We start from the raw sequence: 19,916 nt of genomic DNA on the forward strand, positions 1-19,916 counted from the left end.
GTCTATTACATACAGTTATATGACAATTAGTGTATATTGTATATTTATATCAGTATCTGTACATATTCTGTATAGTAGTGTCTATTACATGCAGTTATATGACAATTAGTGTATACTGTATATTTATATCAGTATCTGTATATATTCTGTATAGTAGTGTCTATTACATGCAGTTATATGACAATTAGTGTATACTGTATATTTATATCAGTATCTGTACATATTCTGTATAGTAGTGTCTATTACATACAGTTATATGACAATTAGTGTATACTGTATATTTATATCAGTATCTGTACACATTCTGTATAGTAGTGTCTATTACATGCAGTTATATAACAATTAGTGTATACTGTATATTTATATCAGTATCTGTATATATTCTGTATAGTAGTGTCTATTACATGTAGTTATATGTAATTAGTGTATACTGTATATTTATATCAGTATCTGTACATATTCTGTATAGTAGTGTCTATTACATGCAGTTATATGACAATTAGTGTATACTGTATATTTATATCAGTACATATTCTGTATAGCAGTGTCTATTACATGCAGTTATATGACAATTAGTGTATACTGTATATTTATATCAGTATCTGTACATATTCTGTATAGTAGTGTCTATTACATGCATTTATATGACAATTAGTGTATACTGTATATTTATATCAGTATCTGTACATATTCTGTATAGTAGTGTCTATTACATACAGTTATATGTAATTAGTGTATACTGTATATTTATATCAGTATCTGTACATATTCTGTATAGTAGTGTCTATTACATGCAGTTATATGACAATTAGTGTATACTGTATATTTATATCAGTATCTGTACATATTCTGTATAGTAGTGTCTATTACATGCAGTTATATGACAATTAGTGTATACTGTATATTTATATCAGTATCTGTACATATTCTGTATAGTAGTGTCTATTACATGCAGTTATATGACAATTAGTGTATACTGTATATTTATATCAGTATCTGTACATATTCTGTATAGTAGTGTCTGTTACATGCAGTTATATGACAATTAGTGTATACTGTATATTTATATCAGTATCTGTACATATTTCTCCAACATAGGTGTGTCCGGTCCACGGCGTCATCCTTACTTGTGGGATATTCTCTTCCCCAACAGGAAATGGCAAAGAGCCCAGCAAAGCTGGTCACATGATCCCTCCTAGGCTCCGCCTACCCCAGTCATTCTCTTTGCCGTTGTACAGGCAACATCTCCACGGAGATGGCTTAGAGTTTTTTAGTGTTTAACTGTAGTTTTTATTATTCAATCAAGAGTTTTTTATTTTAAAATAGTGCTGGTATGTACTATTTACTCTGAAACAGAAAAGAGATGAAGATTTCTGTTTGTATGAGGAAAATGATTTTAGCAACCGTTACTAAAATCCATGGCTGTTCCACACAGGACTGTTGAGAGGAATTAACTTCAGTTGGGGGAACAGTGAGCAGTCTTTTGCTGCTTGAGGTATGACACATTCTAACAAGACGATGTAATGCTGGAAGCTGTCATTTTCCCTATGGGATCCGGTAAGCCATTTTTATTCAGACAGTAAATAAGGGCTTCACAAGGGTTTATTAAGACTGTAGACATTTTCTGGGCTAAATCGATCATATTTACACATATTTAGCCTTGAGGAATCATTTAATCTGGGTATTTTTTGTAAAATAATATCGGCAGGCACTGTTTTAGACACTTTATTATATAGGGGCTTTCCCTAATCATAGTCAGAGCCTCATTTTCGCGCCGGTATGGCGCACTTGTTTTTGAGAACAGCATGGCATGCAGCTGCATGTGTGTGGAGCTCTGATACATAGAAAAGTCTTTCTGAAGGCATCATTTGGTATCGTATTCCCCTTTGGGCTTGGTTGGGTCTCAGCAAAGCAGATTCCAGGGACTGTAAAGGGGTTAAATATAAAAACGGCTCCGGTTCCGTTATTTTAAGGGTTAAAGCTTCCAAATTTGGTGTGCAATACTTTTAAGGCTTTAAGACACTGTGGTGAAATTTTGGTGAATTTTGAACAATTCCTTCATACTTTTTCGCAATTGCAGTAATAAAGTGTGTTCAGTTTAAAATTTAAAGTGACAGTAACGGTTTTATTTTAAAACGTTTTTTGTGCTTTGTTATCAAGTTTATGCCTGTTTAACATGTCTGAACTACCAGATAGATTGTGTTCTGACTGTGGGGAAGCCAATGTTCCTTCTCATTTAAATAGATGTGATTTATGTCATAAAAAATTTAGTAAAAATGATGCCCAAGATGATTCCTCAAGTGAGGGGAGTAAGCATGGTACTGCATCATCCCCTCCTTCGTCTACACCAGTCTTGCCCATACAGGAGGCCCCTAGTACATCTAGCGCGCCAATACTCCTTACTATGCAACAATTAACGGCTGTAATGGATAATTCTATCAAAAACATTTTAGCCAATATGCCCACTTATCAGCGAAAGCGCGACTGCTCTGTTTTAGAAAATACTGAAGAGCATGAGGACGCTGATGATATTGTTTCTGAAGGGCCCCTACACCAGTCTGAGGGGGCCAGGGAGGTTTTGTCTGAGGGAGAAATTTCAGATTCAGGAAAAATTTCTCAACAAGCTGAACCTGATGTGATTACTTTTAAATTTAAGTTGGAACATCTCCGCGCTCTGCTTAAGGAGGTGTTATCCAATTTGGGTGATTGTGATTATCTGGTCATTCCAGAAACACTATGTAAAATGGACAAGTTCCTAGAGGCCCCGGGGCCCCCCGAAGCTTTTCCTATATCCAAGCGGGTGGCGTACATTGTTAATAAAGAATGGGACAGGCCCGGTATACCTTTCGTACCTCCCCCCATATTTAAAAAATTGTTTCCTATAGTCGACCCCAGAAAGGACTTATGGCAGACAGTCCCCAAGGTCGAGGGGGCGGTTTCTACTCTAAACAAGCGCGCCACTATACCCATAGAAGATAGTTGTGCTTTCCAAGATCCTATGGATAAAAAATTAGAAGGTTTGCTAAAAAAGATGTTTGTTCAGCAAGGTTACCTTCTACAACCAATTGCATACATTGTCCCTGTCACTACAGCCGCGTGTTTCTGGTTCGATGAGCTAGAAAAGGCGATTATTAGTAATTCTTCTTCTTATGAGGAGATTATGGACAGAATTCGTGCTCTTAAATTGGCTAATTCTTTCACCCTAGACGCCACCTTGCAATTGGCTAGGTTAGCGGCGAAAAATTCTGGGTTTGCTATTGTGGCGCGCAGAGCGCTTTGGTTAAAATCTTGGTTAGCGGATGCGTCTTCCAAGAACAAATTGCTTGACATTCCTTTCAAGGGGAAAACACTGTTTGGCCCTGACTTGAAAGAGATTATCTCTGATATCACTGGGGGCAAGGGCCACGCCCTTCCTCAGGATAGGTCTTTCAAGGCCAAAAATAAACCTAATTTTCGTCCCTTTCGCAGAAACGGACCAGCCCCAAGTGCTACGTCCTCTAAGCAGGAGGGTAATACTTCTCAAGCCAATCCAGCCTGGAGACCTATGCAAGGCTGGAACAAAGGAAAGCAGGCCAAGAAACCTGCCACTGCTCCCAAGACAGCATGAGATGCGGGCCCCCGATCCGGGACCGGATTTGGTGGGGGGCAGACTCTCTCTCTTCACTCAGGCTTGGGCAAGAGATGTTCTGGATCCTTGGGCGCTAGAAATAGTCTCCCAAGGTTATCTTCTGGAAGTGATTCATCCTGTTCCATTAAGAGAACGAGGGATGGGGTTCTACTCCAATCTGTTCGTAGTTCCCAAAAAAGAGGGAACGTTCAGACCAATCTTAGATCTCAAGATCCTAAACAAGTTTCTCAAGGTTCCATCGTCCAAAATGGAAACCATTCGAACAATCCTTCCATCCAGGAAGGTCAATTCTTGACCACGGTGGATTTAAAGGATGCGTATCTACATATTCCTGTCCACAAGGAACATCATCGGTTCCTAAGGTTCGCATTCCTGGACAAGCATTACCAGTTCGTGGCGCTTCCTTTCGGATTAGCCACTGCTCCAAGGATTTTCTCAAAGGTACTAGGGTCCCTTCTGGCGGTGCTAAGACCAAGGGGCATTGCTGTAGTACCTTACTTGGACGACGTTCTGATTCAAGCGTCGTCCCTTCCTCAAGCAAAGGCTCACACGGACATAGTCCTGGCCTTTCTCAGATCTCACGGATGGAAAGTGAACGTGGAAAAGAGTTCTCTATCTCCGTCGACAAGAGTTCCCTTCTTGGGAACAATAATAGACTCCTTAGAAATGAGGATTTTTCTGACAGAGACCAGAAAAACAAAACTTCTAAACTCTTGTCGGATACTTCATTCCGTTCCTCTTCCTTCCATAGCGCAGTGCATGGAAGTGATAGGTTTGATGGTAGCGGCAATGGACATAGTTCCTTTTGTGCGCATTCATCTAAGACCATTACAACTGTGTATGCTCAGTCAGTGGAATGGGGACTATACAGACTTGTCTCCGAAGATACAAGTAAATCAGAGGACCAGAGACTCACTCCGTTGGTGGCTGTCCCTGGACAACCTGTCACAAGGGGTGACCTCCCGCAGACCAGAGTGGGTCATTGTCACGACCGACGCCAGTCTGATGGGCTGGGGCGCGGTCTGGGGATCCCTGAAAGCTCAGGGTCTTTGGTCTCGGGAAGAATCTCTTCTACCGATAAATATTCTGGAACTGAGAGCGATATTCAATGCTCTCAAGGCTTGGCCTCAGCTAGCGAGGGCCAAGTTCATACGGTTTCAATCAGACAACATGACGACTGTTGCGTACATCAACCATCAGGGGGGAACAAGGAGTTCCCTGGCGATGGAAGAAGTGACCAGAATCATTCAATGGGCGGAGACTCGCTCCTGCCACCTGTCTGCAATCCACATCCCAGGAGTGGAAAATTGGGAAGCGGATTTTCTGAGTCGTCAGACATTGCATCCGGGGGAGTGGGAACTCCATCCGGAAATCTTTGCCCAAATCACTCAACAGTGGGGCATTCCAGACATGGATCTGATGGCCTCTCGTCAGAACTTCAAGGTTCCTTGCTACGGGTCCAGATCCAGGGATCCCAAGGCGACTCTAGTAGATGCACTAGTAGCACCTTGGACCTTCAAACTAGCCTATGTATTCCCGCCGTTTCCTCTCATCCCCAGGCTGGTAGCCAGGATCAATCAGGAGAGGGCGTCGGTGATCTTGATAGCTCCTGCGTGGCCACGCAGGACTTGGTATGCAGTTCTGGTGAATATGTCATCGGCTCCACCATGGAAGCTACCTTTGAGATGAGACCTTCTTGTTCAAGGTCCGTTCGAACATCCGAATCTGGTCCCACTCCAGCTGACTGCTTGGAGATTGAACGCTTGATCTTATCAAAGCGAGGGTTCTCAGATTCTGTTATTGATACTCTTGTTCAGGCCAGAAAGCCTGTAACTAGAAAAATTTACCACAAAATTTGGAAAAAAATATATCTGTTGGTGTGAATCTAAAGGATTCCCTTGGGACAAGGTTAAGATTCCTAAGAGTCTATCCTTCCTTCGAGAAGGATTGGAAAAAGGATTATCTGCAAGTTCCTTGATGGGACAGATTTCTGCCTTGTCTGTGTTACTTCACAAAAAGCTGGCAGCTGTGCCAGATGTTCAAGCCTTTGTTCAGGCTCTGGTTAGAATCAAGCCTGTTTACAAACCTTTGACTCCTCCTTGGAGTCTCAACTTAGTTCTTTCAGTTCTTCAGGGGGTTCCGTTTGAACCCTTACATTCCGTTGATATTAAGTTATTATCTTGGAAAGTTTTGTTTTTGGTTGCAATTTCTTCTGCTAGAAGAGTTTCAGAATTATCTGCTCTGCAGTGTTCTCCTCCTTATCTGGTGTTTCATGCAGATAAGGTGGTTTTACGTACTAACCTGGTTTTCTTCCCAAAGTTGTTTCTAACAAAAACATTAACCAGGAGATAGTCGTGCCTTCTCTGTGTCCGAAACCAGTTTCGAAGAAGGAACGTTTGTTGCACAATTTGGATGTTGTTCGCGCTCTAAAATTCTATTTAGATGCTACAAAGGATTTTAGACAAACATCTTCCTTGTTTGTTGTTTATTCTGGTAAAAGGAGAGGTCAAAAAGCAACTTCTACCTCTCTCTCTTTTTGGTTTAAAAGCATCATCAGATTGGCTTACGAGACTGCCGGACGGCAGCCTCCTGAAAGGATCACAGCTCCTTCCACTAGGGCTGTGGCTTCCACATGGGCCTTCAAGAACGAGGCTTCTGTTGATCAGATATGTAGGGCAGCGACTTGGTCTTCACTGCACACTTTTACCAAATTTTACAAGTTTGATACTTTTGCTTCTTCTGAGGCTATTTTTGGGAGAAAGGTTTTGCAAGCCGTGGTGCCTTCCATTTAGGTGACCTGATTTGCTCCCTCCCTTCATCCGTGTCCTAAAGCTTTGGTATTGGTTCCCACAAGTAAGGATGACGCCGTGGACCGGACACACCTATGTTGGAGAAAACAGAATTTATGTTTACCTGATAAATTACTTTCTCCAACGGTGTGTCCGGTCCACGGCCCGCCCTGGTTTTTTAATCAGGTCTGATAATTTATTTTCTTTAACTACAGTCGCCACGGTATCATATGGTTTCTCCTATGCAAATATTCCTCCTTAACGTCGGTCGAATGACTGGGGTAGGCGGAGCCTAGGAGGGATCATGTGACCAGCTTTGCTGGGCTCTTTGCCATTTCCTGTTGGGGAAGAGAATATCCCACAAGTAAGGATGACGCCGTGGACCGGACACACCGTTGGAGAAAGTAATTTATCAGGTAAACATAAATTCTGTTTCTGTATAGGAGTGTCTATTACATGCAGTTATATGACAATTAGTGTATACTGTATATTTATATCGGTATCTGTACATATTCTGTATAGTAGTGTCTATTACATGCAGTTACATGACACTTATTGTATACTGTATATTTATATCAGTATCTGCATATATTCTGTATAGTAGTGTCTGTTACATGCAGTTATATGACAATTAGTGTATACTGTATATTTATATCAGTATCTGTACATATTATGTATAGTAGTGTCTATTACACGCAGTTATATAACAATTAGTGTATACTGTATATTTATATCAGTATCTGTACTTATTCTGTATAGTAGTGTCTATTACATGCAGTTATATGACAATTAGTGTATACTGTATATTTATATCAGTACATATTCTGTATAGCAGTGTCTATTACATGCAGTTATATGACAATTAGTGTATACTGTATATTTATATCAGTATCTGTACATATTCTGTATAGTAGTGTCTATTACATGCAGTTATATGACAATTAGTGTATACTGTATATTTATCAGTATCTGTACATATTCTGTATAGTAGTGTCTGTTACATGCAGTTATATGACAATTAGTGTATACTGTATATTTATATCAGTATCTGTACATATTCTGTATAGTAGTGTCTGTTACATGCAGTTATATGACAATTAGTGTATACTGTATATTTATATCAGTATCTGTACATATTCTGTATAGTAGTGTCTATTACATGCAGTTATATGACAATTAGTGTATACTGTATATTTATATCCGTATCTGTACTTATTCTGTATAGTAGTGTCTATTACATGCAGTTATATGACAATTAGTGTATACTGTATATTTATATCAGTATCTGTACATATTCTGTATAGTAGTGTCTATTACATGCAGTTATATGACAATTAGTGTATACTGTATATTTATATCAGTATCTGTACATATTCTGTATAGTAGTGTCTATTACATGCAGTTATATGACAATTAGTATATACTGTATATTTATATCAGTATCTGTACATATTCTGTATAGTAGTGTCTATTACATGCAGTTATATGACAATTAGTGTATACTGTATATTTATATCAGTATCTGTACATATTCTGTATAGTAGTGTCTATTACATGCAGTTATATGACAATTAGTGTATACTGTATATTTATATCCGTATCTGTACTTATTCTGTATAGTAGTGTCTATTACATGCAGTTATATGACAATTAGTGTATACTGTATATTTATATCAGTATCTGTACATATTCTGTATAGTAGTGTCTATTACATGCAGTTATATGACAATTAGTGTATACTGTATATTTATATCAGTATCTGTACATATTCTGTATAGTAGTGTCTATTACATGCAGTTATATGACAATTAGTGTATACTGTATATTTATATCGGTATCTGTACATATTCTGTATAGTAGTGTCTATTACATGCAGTTATATGTAATTAGTGTATACTGTATATTTATATCCGTATCTGTACTTATTCTGTATAGTAGTGTCTGTTACATGCAGTTATATGACAATTAGTGTATACTGTATATTTATATCCGTATCTGTACTTATTCTGTATAGTAGTGTCTATTACATGCAGTTATATGACAATTAGTGTATACTGTATATTTATATCAGTATCTGTACATATTCTGTATAGTAGTGTCTATTACATGCAGTTATATGACAATTAGTGTATACTGTATATTTATATCAGTATCTGTACATATTCTGTATAGTAGTGTCTATTACATGCAGTTATATGACAATTAGTATATACTGTATATTTATATCAGTATCTGTACATATTCTGTATAGTAGTGTCTATTACATGCAGTTATATGACAATTAGTGTTGTATATTTATATCAGTATCTGTACATATTCTGTATAGTAGTGTCTATTACATGCAGTTATATAACAATTAGTGTATACTGTATATTTATATCAGTATCTGTACATATTCTGTATAGTAGTGTCTATTACATGCAGTTATATGACAATTAGTGTATACTGTATATTTATATCAGTATCTGTACATATTCTGTATAGTAGTGTCTGTTACATGCAGTTATATGACAATTAGTGTATACTGTATATTTATATCAGTATCTGTACATATTCTGTATAGTAGTGTCTGTTACATGCAGTTATATGATAATTAGTGTATACTGTATATTTATATCAGTATCTGTACATATTCTGTATAGTAGTGTCTATTACATACAGTTATATGACAATTAGTGTATACTGTATATTTATATCCGTATCTGTACTTATTCTGTATAGTAGTGTCTGTTACATGCAGTTATATGACAATTAGTGTATATGATTGGTTCTGTGGAGAAGGAGGGGTGATATGATTGGTTCTGTGGAGAAGGAGGGGTGATATGATTGGTTCTGTGGAGAAGGAGGGGTGATATGATTGGTTCTGTGGAGAAGGAGGGGTGATATGATTGGTTCTGTGGAGAAGGAGGGGTGATATGATTGGTTCTGTGGAGAAGGAGGGGTGATATGATTGGTTCTGTGGAGAAGGAGGGGTGATATGATTGGTTCTGTGGAGAAGGAGGGGTGATATGATTGGTTCTGTGGAGAAGGAGGGGTGATGTGATTGGTTCTGTGGAGAAGGAGGGGTGATATGATTGGTTCTCTAGAGAAGGAAGGGTGATGTGATTGGTTCTCTAGAGAAGGAGGGGTGATATGTTTGGTTCTCTAGAGAAGGAGGGGTGATATGATTGGTTCTGTGGAGAAGGAGGGGTGATATGATTGGTTCTGTGGAGAAGGAGGGGTGATATGTTTGGTTCTCTAGAGAAGGAAGGGTGATGTGATTGGTTCTGTAGAGAAGGAGGGGTGATATGATTGGTTCTGTAGAGAAGGAGGGGGGATGCTGTGCGTGTCTGTCTATGGTTTGATGGAGGCTTGACGTTCCCTGAATGGTGGTTTAGCACATATCTGTGGTGAGGGTAAATTAAATGATTTGTTTTGATGTGGGTGGGGAAGGTTGGGCTGGATACAGTGGTGGAGCATGATAAGAATATTGTCTGTTGTGTAAAAATGAATAAAAGGCTTGAAAAAATATTTGCTGTTTTTATAGATATGTAATAAAATAAGGATTATGGTAAAGCAGGCTGTGATTTACTCCAGGGTTCTTAAAACCATGGGTTGGGACCCATTACTGGGCCTCAAAACCATGTTTACTAGTTTGTGACGTGTGTGTTGTATGAGTGTGTGTGTGTGGTGTTGTATGAGTGTGTGTGTGTGGTGTTGTATGAGTGTGTGTGTGTGGTGTTGTATGAGTGTGTGTGTGTGGTGTTGTATGAGTGTGTGTGTGTGGTGTTGTATGAGTGTGTGTGTGTGGTGTTGTATGAGTGTGTGTGTGTGGTGTTGTATGAGTGTGTGTGGTGTTGTATGAGTGTGTGTGTGTGGTGTTGTATGAGTGTGTGTGTGTGGTGTTGTATGAGTGTGTGTGTGTGGTGTTGTATGAGTGTGTGTGTGGTGTTGTATGAGTGTGTGTGTGTGGTGTTGTATGAGTGTGTGTGTGGTGTTGTATGAGTGTGTGTGTGGTGTTGTATGAGTGTGTGTGTGTGGTGTTGTATGAGTGTGTGTGTGTGGTGTTGTATGAGTGTGTGTGTGTGGTGTTGTCTGAGTGTGTGTGTGTGTGTGGTGTTGTCTGAGTGTGTGTGTGGTGTTGTCTGAGTGTGTGTGTGTGGTGTTGTCTGAGTGTGTGTGTGTGGTGTTGTCTGAGTGTGTGTGTGGTGTTGTATGAGTGTGTGTGTGTGGTGTTGTATGAGTGTGTGTGTGTGTGGTGTTGTATGAGTGTGTGTGTGTGGTGTTGTATGAGTGTGTGTGTGTGTGGTGTTGTATGAGTGTGTGTGTGTGTGGTGTTGTATGAGTGTGTGTGTGTGTGGTGTTGTATGAGTGTGTGTGTGTGTGGTGTTGTATGAGTGTGTGTGTGTGTGGTGTTGTATGAGTGTGTGTGTATGTGTGTGTGTGATTCAGATATGGCATGCAATTTTAAACAACTTTCCAATTTAATTTTATTATTAAAGGGACACTGTACCCAAATTTTTTCTTTCGTGATTCAGATGGAGCATGACATTTTAAGCAACTTTCTAATTTACTCCTATTATCAAATTTTCTTCATTCTCTTGGAATCTTTATTTGAAATGCAAGAATGTAAGTTTAGATGCCGGCCCATTTTTGGTGAACAACCTAGGTTGTCCTTGCTGATTGGTGGATAAATTTATCCACCAATCAAAAACTGCTGTCCAGAGTCTGAACCAAGAAAAAAGCTTAGATGCCTGCATTTTTATATAAAGATAGCAAGAGAATGAAGAAAAATTGATAATATGAGTAAATTAGAAAGTTGCTTAAAATTGCATGCTCTATCTGAATCACAAAAGAAACATTTTTGGTTCAGTGTCCCTTTAAATGTGCTTTGTTTTCTTGGTATTCTTAGTTGAAAGCTAAACCTAGGTAGGCTCATATGCTAAGGCCACTTGTTATCTCTCTGCATTTTGACAATATTTTTACAGTAAGACAGTGCTAGTTCACGTGTGCCATATAGATAACATTGTGCTCAAACATTGGCTAAAATGCAAGTCTGTCAAAAGAACTGAAATAAGGGGGCAGTCTGCAGAAACTTAGATATAAGGTAATCACGGAGGCAAAACGTATATTAATATAACCATGTTGGTTTTGCAAAACGGGGGAATGGGTGATAACTATCTTTTTAAACAGTAAACATTCTGGTGTCATTTTTATTTCACTGCCCTTTAAAGTAATACTTAGAAATGACAGAAAATGTTACAATATTGTCTCAATTCGGCTACTTGGTAATACACGGTCTGTCTATCGCTAGTGGGAGGCAGATTATACTTGGTAATACGCTGTCTGTCTATCGCTAGTGGGAGGCAGATTATACTTGGTAATACGCTGTCTGTCTATCGCTAGTGGGAGGCAGATTGTACTTGGTAATACGCTGTATGTCTATCGCTAGTGGGAGGCAGATTATACTTGGTAATACACGGTCTGTCTATCGCTAGTGGGAGGCAGATTATACTTGGTAATACGCTGTCTATCTATCGCTAGTGGGAGGCAGATTATACTTGGTAATACACTGTCTGTCTATCGCTAGTGGGAGGCAGATTATACTTGGTAATACGCTGTCTATCTATCGCTAGTGGGAGGCAGATTATACTTGGTAATACACTGTCTGTCTATCGCTAGTGGGAGGCAGATTATACTTGGTAATACGCTGTCTGTCTATCGCTAGTGGGAGGCAGATTATACTTGGTAATACACTGTCTGTCTATCGCTAGTGGGAGGCAGATTATACTTGGTAATACGCTGTCTGTCTATCGCTAGTGGGAGGCAGATTATACTTGGTAATACACGGTCTGTCTATTGCTAGTGGGAGGCAGATTATACTTGGTATTACGCTGTCTGTCTATCGCTAGTAGGAGGCAGATTATACTTGGTAATACGCTGTCTGTCTATCGCTAGTGGGAGGCAGATTATACTTGGTAATACACTGTCTGTCTATCGCTAGTGGGAGGCAGATTATACTTGGTAATACGCTCTCTGTCTATCGCTAGTGGGAGGCAGATTATACTTGGTAATACACGGTCTGTCTATTGCTAGTGGGAGGCAGATTATACTTGGTAATACACTGTCTGTCTATCGCTAGTGGGAGGCAGATTATACTTGGTAATACACGGTCTGTCTATCGCTAGTGGGAGGCAGATTATACTTGGTAATACGCTGTCTGTCTATCGCTAGTGGGAGGCAGATTATACTTGGTAATACACGGTCTATCTATCGCTAGTGGGAGGCAGATTATACTTGGTAATACACGGTCTATCTATCGCTAGTGGGAGGCAGATTATACTTGGTAATACACGGTCTATCGCTAGTGGGAGGCAGATTATACTTGGTAATACACGGTCTATCGCTAGTGGGAGGCAGATTATACTTGGTAATACACGGTCTGTCTATCGCTAGTGGGAGGCAGATTATACTTGGTAATACACTGTCTGTCTATCGCTAGTGGGAGGCAGATTATACTTGGTAATACACTGTCTGTCTATCGCTAGTGGGAGGCAGATTATACTTGGTAATACACGGTCTATCTATCGCTAGTGGGAGGCAGATTATACTTGGTAATACACGGTCTGTCTATCGCTAGTGGGAGGCAGATTATACTTGGTAATACACGGTCTATCTATCGCTAGTGGGAGGCAGATTATACTTGGTAATACACGGTCTATCTATCGCTAGTGGGAGGCAGATTATAATTGGTAATACACTGTCTGTCTATCGCTAGTGGGAGGCAGATTATACTTGGTAATACACGGTCTGTCTATCGCTAGTGGGAGGCAGATTATACTTGGTAATACACGGTCTGTCTATCGCTAGTGGGAGGCAGATTATACTTGGTAATACGCTGTCTATCGCTAGTGGGAGGCAGATTATACTTGGTAATACACTGTCTGTCTATCGCTAGTGGGAGGCAGATTATACTTGGTAATACACTGTCTGTCTATCGCTAGTGGGAGGCAGATTATACTTGATAATACACTGTCTGTCGCTAGTGGGAGGCAGATTATACTTGGTAATACGCTGTCTGTCTATCGCTAGTGGGAGGCAGATTATACTTGGTAATACGCTGTCTGTCTATCGCTAGTGGGAGGCAGATTATACTTGGCTAAATATGCAATGCCAGTCTCAGCACAAACCTATGTCTGGTACCCGCCTTGGCACGATCAGTTGTTCTGAAGCGTTACTTTGTACAAATTGGGAGTGTTGTCTGTGAGATTGAATTGCTTCTCATCGTGTTCATTTGTCTGACAAGGCAAAGTGAGCTGCACGGCTTCCGCAGCATGAAATATTTATACGGACTGGAACAAGCAGAGCAGTCTAATTCTGCAAGGAATTTCCATCCGCTTTAGGCAGACACTATACATCACCTTGTGAAAGCAAATACGGCAATGTACATCATTTTAAAGAGATGGGTATCTGCCTCTGGGTTAGTGTCAAGCCTCAGACTTTCCTAAATCAATTACATCGGACTGCTTTGTTTTTAGCAAGTTTGTAAAGGGTGTCAAGTGTATGGCTTTAAATTGTCTTCTTGTATAAAGCTAAAAGAGCTGTCTGTTTTATCCGAGCACCAATGTGTGCAGCGCTATAAAGTGTTTAACCCTTAGTGCAACTGACAGCCAGCCTTATCTATATGGCAAATTTGCTTTTACTTGTATAACTTTTTATAGGCAGTAATATACATAGAAAAACTACTCTGCAATAGACATTCTCCCTTTTCTGTTATGTCTGAGTGTTGTGGATTTTCCAGTCCTGAATACTGGAAGTGCACATGTCGGGTTTCACAAGCCTAACCTTGTCACGTGTACTCTACTTACTTTACTAGTTAAGCAGTGGCAAGCCCTGTCTTCTCCAGACTTGAGTCCTGATTGGCTCCTCCAAATAAGGAGAGTAGGGGGTGGAGTTTGACCATTGGAAAACATTTGCAGCAAACAAGTTGGTGCTCTCTTCTAATATAGTTCAGATTCCGCTGATATGTTACACTTATGGAAAACTAGAAATTTGCTATAAGTACAAGGTATTTACTGCTTCTTTAAAGGGACATACAAGTGTAAAAATAAAATACTGTAATCTGTTAGTGTTTTATTATTCCCTGATGCTTGCATGTAACTGTGTATAATCTCTGTAAACTGGTTAAAAACATAGTTAGTCAGCACCAGAGCAGCAATATATTACTTGTAGTTAACACATGGTGAGCCAATGATAAGAGGTCTTTGTGTGTAATCGCCAGCTAGCTCCCAGTGTGTTATCGCCAATCGCCAGCTAGCTCCCAGTGTGTAATCGCCAGCTAGCTCCCAGTGTGTAATCGCCAGCTAGCTCCCAGTGTGTAATCGCCAGCTAGCTCCCAGTGTGTAATCGCCAGCTAGCTCCCAGTGTGTAATCGCCAGCTAGCTCCCAGTGTGTAATCGCCAGCTAGCTCCCAGTGTCTAATCGCCAGCTAGCTCCCAGTGTCTAATCGCCAGCTAGCTCCCAGTGTGTAATCGCCAATCACCGGCCAGCTCCCATAGGTGCTGTCCTGCACCTTTTCCTACCTATGTATGCTTTTAAACAATGGATGTTTAGAGTAAAGTTGCAGACTGTCTGAATCACTAAGGTGTCTTTTCCTTGTACAGGTACCAGGGGTATATTGGTGCTGCACTGGTGTTAGGAGGGGTGGACAGTGCCGGGCCTCATCTTTACAGCATATATCCTCATGGCTCCACAGATAAACTTCCCTACGTCACCATGGGTAAGTATTCTGTAAGCGCATAACCTGCAAGTACATTACTAACTGTAACATTAGAACTTTCACTTAAAGGGACATTACAATAATTATAATGTACGCTTAATATAAGCAGTTTTGCACAAATCTGCCAACCAAAATAAATGTTCTTAAAGTATTGAAACTATCTTCTGCTTTGCTTTGTAGACCAGGGTCACACCTGTTGAAAAAGCTTTTCAAAGTATATTTATCTTACCTTTACTGTGGCCAGTTAGGGATAGATATAACTGAACTCCTGCACTGATCAAGCAATCACTGTGCAGCATGTTGTGGTGTTTGCAATATACTTCCATTAGCAAAAAGGCTTCTAGTTGGCTTTTATGGTTTATTTCAGCAGCATATGCACATGTCCTGTGCACCAAACATCACACCTTCTCAGAGAGTCAGTAGTCGCCTGCATGACACATTAAAGGGACATGAAACACATTTTTTTTTCTTTCATGATTTAGAAAGAGCATGTAAATTTAAACATTCTAATTTGCTTAAGTTGTTTGATATTCTTTACTGAAAAGCATATCTAGATAGGCTCAGTAGCTGCTGATTGGTGGCTGCACATAGATGCCTTGTGTGATTGGCTCACCCATGTGCATTGGTATTTCTTCAACAAAGGATATCTAAAAAATTAAGCAAATTAGATCATAGAAGTAAATTGGAATGTTGTTTAAAATTGTATTCTCTATCTAAATCATGAAAGAAAAAAATTGGGTTTAGTGTCCCTTTCATGGGGACAACTCTCGGCACTCTATTGGTGTTCTGGGAAAACAATCCAGAGAGAAAAAACCAATCTACTGAATCACTGAATTCATGTGTTCATTTAACCGTAAAGAGGACATACATACTAGCAGTATGACTTGCTTTTGTCTTGTCTCGCTCATCACATAGAGAGTTAATGCAGATATTCAAAAATAGTCTTTCTATGCCATTTTGTACCAGGCCGACACAAAACCATAAGTCAGTGGTTTAAAAGTGGTTTTGTAATCTTTCCATATCGTGGTTTGGCGTAAGGATGCCAGCAGCTCTAAGGTAGGTTTATGTTTTTAAAGGGACATTCTAATGAAGACAAATGTATGCACTAATTTATTGCATGTATTTTTGCATTAGAATAGAATACTGCGGTTTGTCCATTAGTAGGCTTACTGAGATATGTCAAAGTCTGTGAATCCTAGTGTGTATAACGTGACTGCAGGCTTGTGAGGGGTTAATTAGCTGCCGCCACATTATAGCAATCATCTGGAAGAGATGTACCGGTATATTATATCATTTCTTTCTTTATTATAGGTTCTATCATTTTGTACAAATTTGAACATCTAGGCTGCAATTCGTTACTTTGCAGTTCCCACTTGCAAACAAGATTAAAGGGACATTTAATACATTTCATGCTCCTCCCTCTAATCATGGGAGCTGCCATTTTGTAACCTGAAGCAGAGTTACTGCACATGTGCAAACACATCAGCACTGGAATGTAGTGAAAGCTGGGTTTCAATATGGCTGCACCTGTGACTAGAGGGAGATGGAATAAAATGTATTTAGTGACCCATTAAATAATATGAAAATTGTAAATAATACTTTGCTGCATGAAATTCTCAGGCTTCATAGTACACCAGGATGGGGCACATTGTCTGTATTTGTTGTAGCCAGCGCAGGAATCCTGTGCCGCAGATGTAATGATAAAGCTATGGGCAAGCTATGGGCTAGTTCTGACACATGTACCTTATGTAACGATTGTAAGTTCCCACGGGAATAAGGCCCTCAATTCCCCCTGTATTTGTCTTATCGTATTGTTTCCCTATTGTACTGTTATCCTTGTACCCATGGTCAGCGCTGCGGAATCTGTCTGCGCTTTATAAATAAAGAAGAATAACAAAAACAACAATTCTACTGGCAATCAAAGCTTTCTGGCAGACATTTTATTAGACCTGCATCTTCCCTATGTTCTTTTAATGTATAAAGCAGGAATTGGCAAATTTCTATGAAATGTAGGAGCCAGGCACAACTTTTGTTTTAAGTACCATTGAGAAAATTTATAGATAAAAATATGGAAATAATCCAAAAAGATTGGAACCAGGTGTAAAATTTTAGAGGGTTTGGCTCCTGGGATAAACCGTATAACTTTCCAGTTTACTTCTATTATCAAATTTGCTTAATTCTCTTGGTATTATTTGTTGAAGGAGCAGCAATGCACTACTGGTTTCTAACTGAACACATGGGTGAGCCAATAACAATCAGTATATATATATGTAGCCACCAATTGGCAACTAGAACCTAGGTTCTTTGCTGCTCCTGAGCTTACTAAGATAAAGCTTTCAGCAAAGGATATCAAGAGAAGGAAGCATATTAAATAATAGAAGTAAAGTGGAAAATTGGTTAAAATTATATGCTCTGTCTAAATCATTGTCTAATTTGGTTGGTTCATTAGTAATCTGTTGGAGCACTTTTTTACAGAGAGTGTAGTTGGTTCATAATTGGTAATCTACAGGGGCACTTCTTTAGAGAGAGGGTAGTTTGGTTTATTAGTAATCTGCAGGAGCACTTCTTTAGAGAGAGGGTAGTTGGTTCATTGGTAATCTGCTAGAGCACTTTAGACAAAGGGTAGTTGGTTCATTAGTAATCTGCGGGAGCACTTCTTTAGAGAAAGGGTAGTTGGTTCATTAGTAATCTGCGGGAGCACTTCTTTAGAGAGAGGGTAGTTGGTTCATTAGTAATCTGTGGGGGCACTTCTTTAGAGAGAAAGTAGTTGGTTAATTAGTAATCTGTTGGAGCACTTCTTTAGAGAGAGGGTAGTTGGTTCATTAGTAATCTGTGGGAGCTCTTCTTTAGAGAGAGGGTAGTTGGTTCATTAGTAATCTGCGGGAGCACTTCTTTAGAGAGAGGGGAGTTGGTTCATTAGTAATCTGTGGGAACACTTCTTTAGAGAGAACGTAGTTGGTTCATTAGTAATCTGTGGGAGCACTTCTTTAGAGAGAAAGTAGTTGGTTTATTAGTAATCTGTTGGAGCACTTCTTTAGAGAGAAAGTAGTTGGTTCATTAGTAATCTGTGGGAGCTCTTCTTTAGAGAAAGGGTAGTTGGTTCATTAGTAATCTGTGGGAGCTCTTCTTTAGAGAAAGGGTAGTTGGTTCATTAGTAATCTGTGGGAGCTCTTCTTTAGAGAAAGGGTAGTTGTTTCATTAGTAATCTGTGGGAGCACTTCTTTAGAGAGAAAGTAGTTGGTTCATTAGTAATCTGTTGGAGCACTTCTTTAGAGAAAGGGTAGTTGGTTCATTAGTAATCTGCGGGAGCACTTCTTTAGAGAAAGGGTAGTTGGTTCATTAGTAATCTGTGGGGACACGTCTTTAGAGAGAGGGGAGTTGGTTCATTAGTGATCTGTGGGAGCACTTCTTTACAGAGAGGGTAGTTGGTTCCTTAGTAATCTGTGGGGACACTTCTTTAGAGAGAGGGTAGTTGGTTCATTAGTAATCTGCTAGAGCACTTCTTTAGAGAAAGGGTAGTGGGTTCATTAGTAATCTGCTAGAGCACTTCTTTACTAATGAACCAACTACCCTTTCTCTAAAGAAGTGCTCTAGCAGATTACTAATGAACCAACTACCCTCTCTCTAAAGAAGTGTCCCCACAGATTACTAAGGAACCAACTACCCTCTCTGTAAAGAAGTGCTCCCACAGATTACTAATCAACCAACTACCCTCTCTCTAAAAAAGTGCCCCCACAGATTAGAGAAAGGGTAGTTGGTTCATTAGTAATCTGTGGGGGCACTTCTTTAGAGAGAGGATAGTTGGTTCATTAGTAATCTGCTAGAGCACTTCTTTAGAGAAAGGGTAGTTGGTTCATTAGTAATCTGTGGGGGCACTTCTTTAGAGAGAGGGTAGTTGGTTCATTAGTAATCTACAGGGACACTTCTTTAGAGAGAGGGTAGTTGGTTCATTGGTAATCTGTGGGGGCACTTCTTTAGAGAGATGGTAGTTGGTTCATTAGTAATCTGTGGGGGCACTTCTTTAGAGAGAGGGTAGTTGGTTCATTAGTAATCTACAGGGACACTTCTTTAGAGAGAGGGTAGTTGGTTCATTAGTAATCTGCTAGAGCACTTCTTTAGAGAAAGGGTAGTTGGTTCATTAGTAATCTGTGGGGGCACTTCTTTAGAGAGAGGGTAGTTGGTTCATTAGTAATCTACAGGGACACTTCTTTAGAGAGAGGGTAGTTGGTTCATTAGTAATCTGCTAGAGCACTTCTTTAGAGAAAGGGTAGTTGGTTCATTAGTAATCTGTGGGGGCACTTCTTTAGAGAGAGAGTAGTTGGTTCATTAGTAATCTACAGGGACACTTCTTTAGAGAGAGGGTAGTTGGTTCATTGGTAATCCTACAGGGGCACTTCTTTAGAGAGAGGGTAGTTGGTTCATTAGTAATCTGCTAGAGCACTTCTTTAGAGAAAGGGTAGTTGGTTCATTAGTAATCTGTGGGGGCACTTTTTTAGAGAGAGGGTAGTTGGTTCATTAGTAATCTACAGGGACACTTCTTTAGAGAGAGGGTAGTTGGTTCATTGGTAATCCTACAGGGGCACTTCTTTAGAGAGAGGGTAGTTGGTTTATTAATAATCTGTGGGGGCACTTTTTTAGAGAGAGAGTAGTTGGTTCATTGGTAATCTACAGGGACACTTCTTTAGAGAGGGTAGTTGGCTCATTAGTTATTTGTGGGAGCACTTCTTTAGAGAGGGTAGTT

General features: G+C 39.7%; 1 protein-coding gene across 1 annotated transcript in view; it reads left to right on the forward strand.

The window, feature by feature from the left end:
• The window catches only part of PSMB7 (proteasome 20S subunit beta 7), a 257,792-nt gene that overhangs the window by 66,070 nt on the left and 171,806 nt on the right, over positions 1-19,916 (forward strand). The window contains exon 5 of the mRNA XM_053695833.1: positions 15,060-15,175. Coding sequence (XP_053551808.1) covers positions 15,060-15,175 — 116 coding nt within the window. The remainder of the gene's footprint in view (positions 1-15,059; positions 15,176-19,916) is intronic.

This window comes from Bombina bombina, chromosome 12 (genome assembly GCF_027579735.1).
Source record: "Bombina bombina isolate aBomBom1 chromosome 12, aBomBom1.pri, whole genome shotgun sequence".
NCBI lineage: Eukaryota > Metazoa > Chordata > Amphibia > Anura > Bombinatoridae > Bombina > Bombina bombina.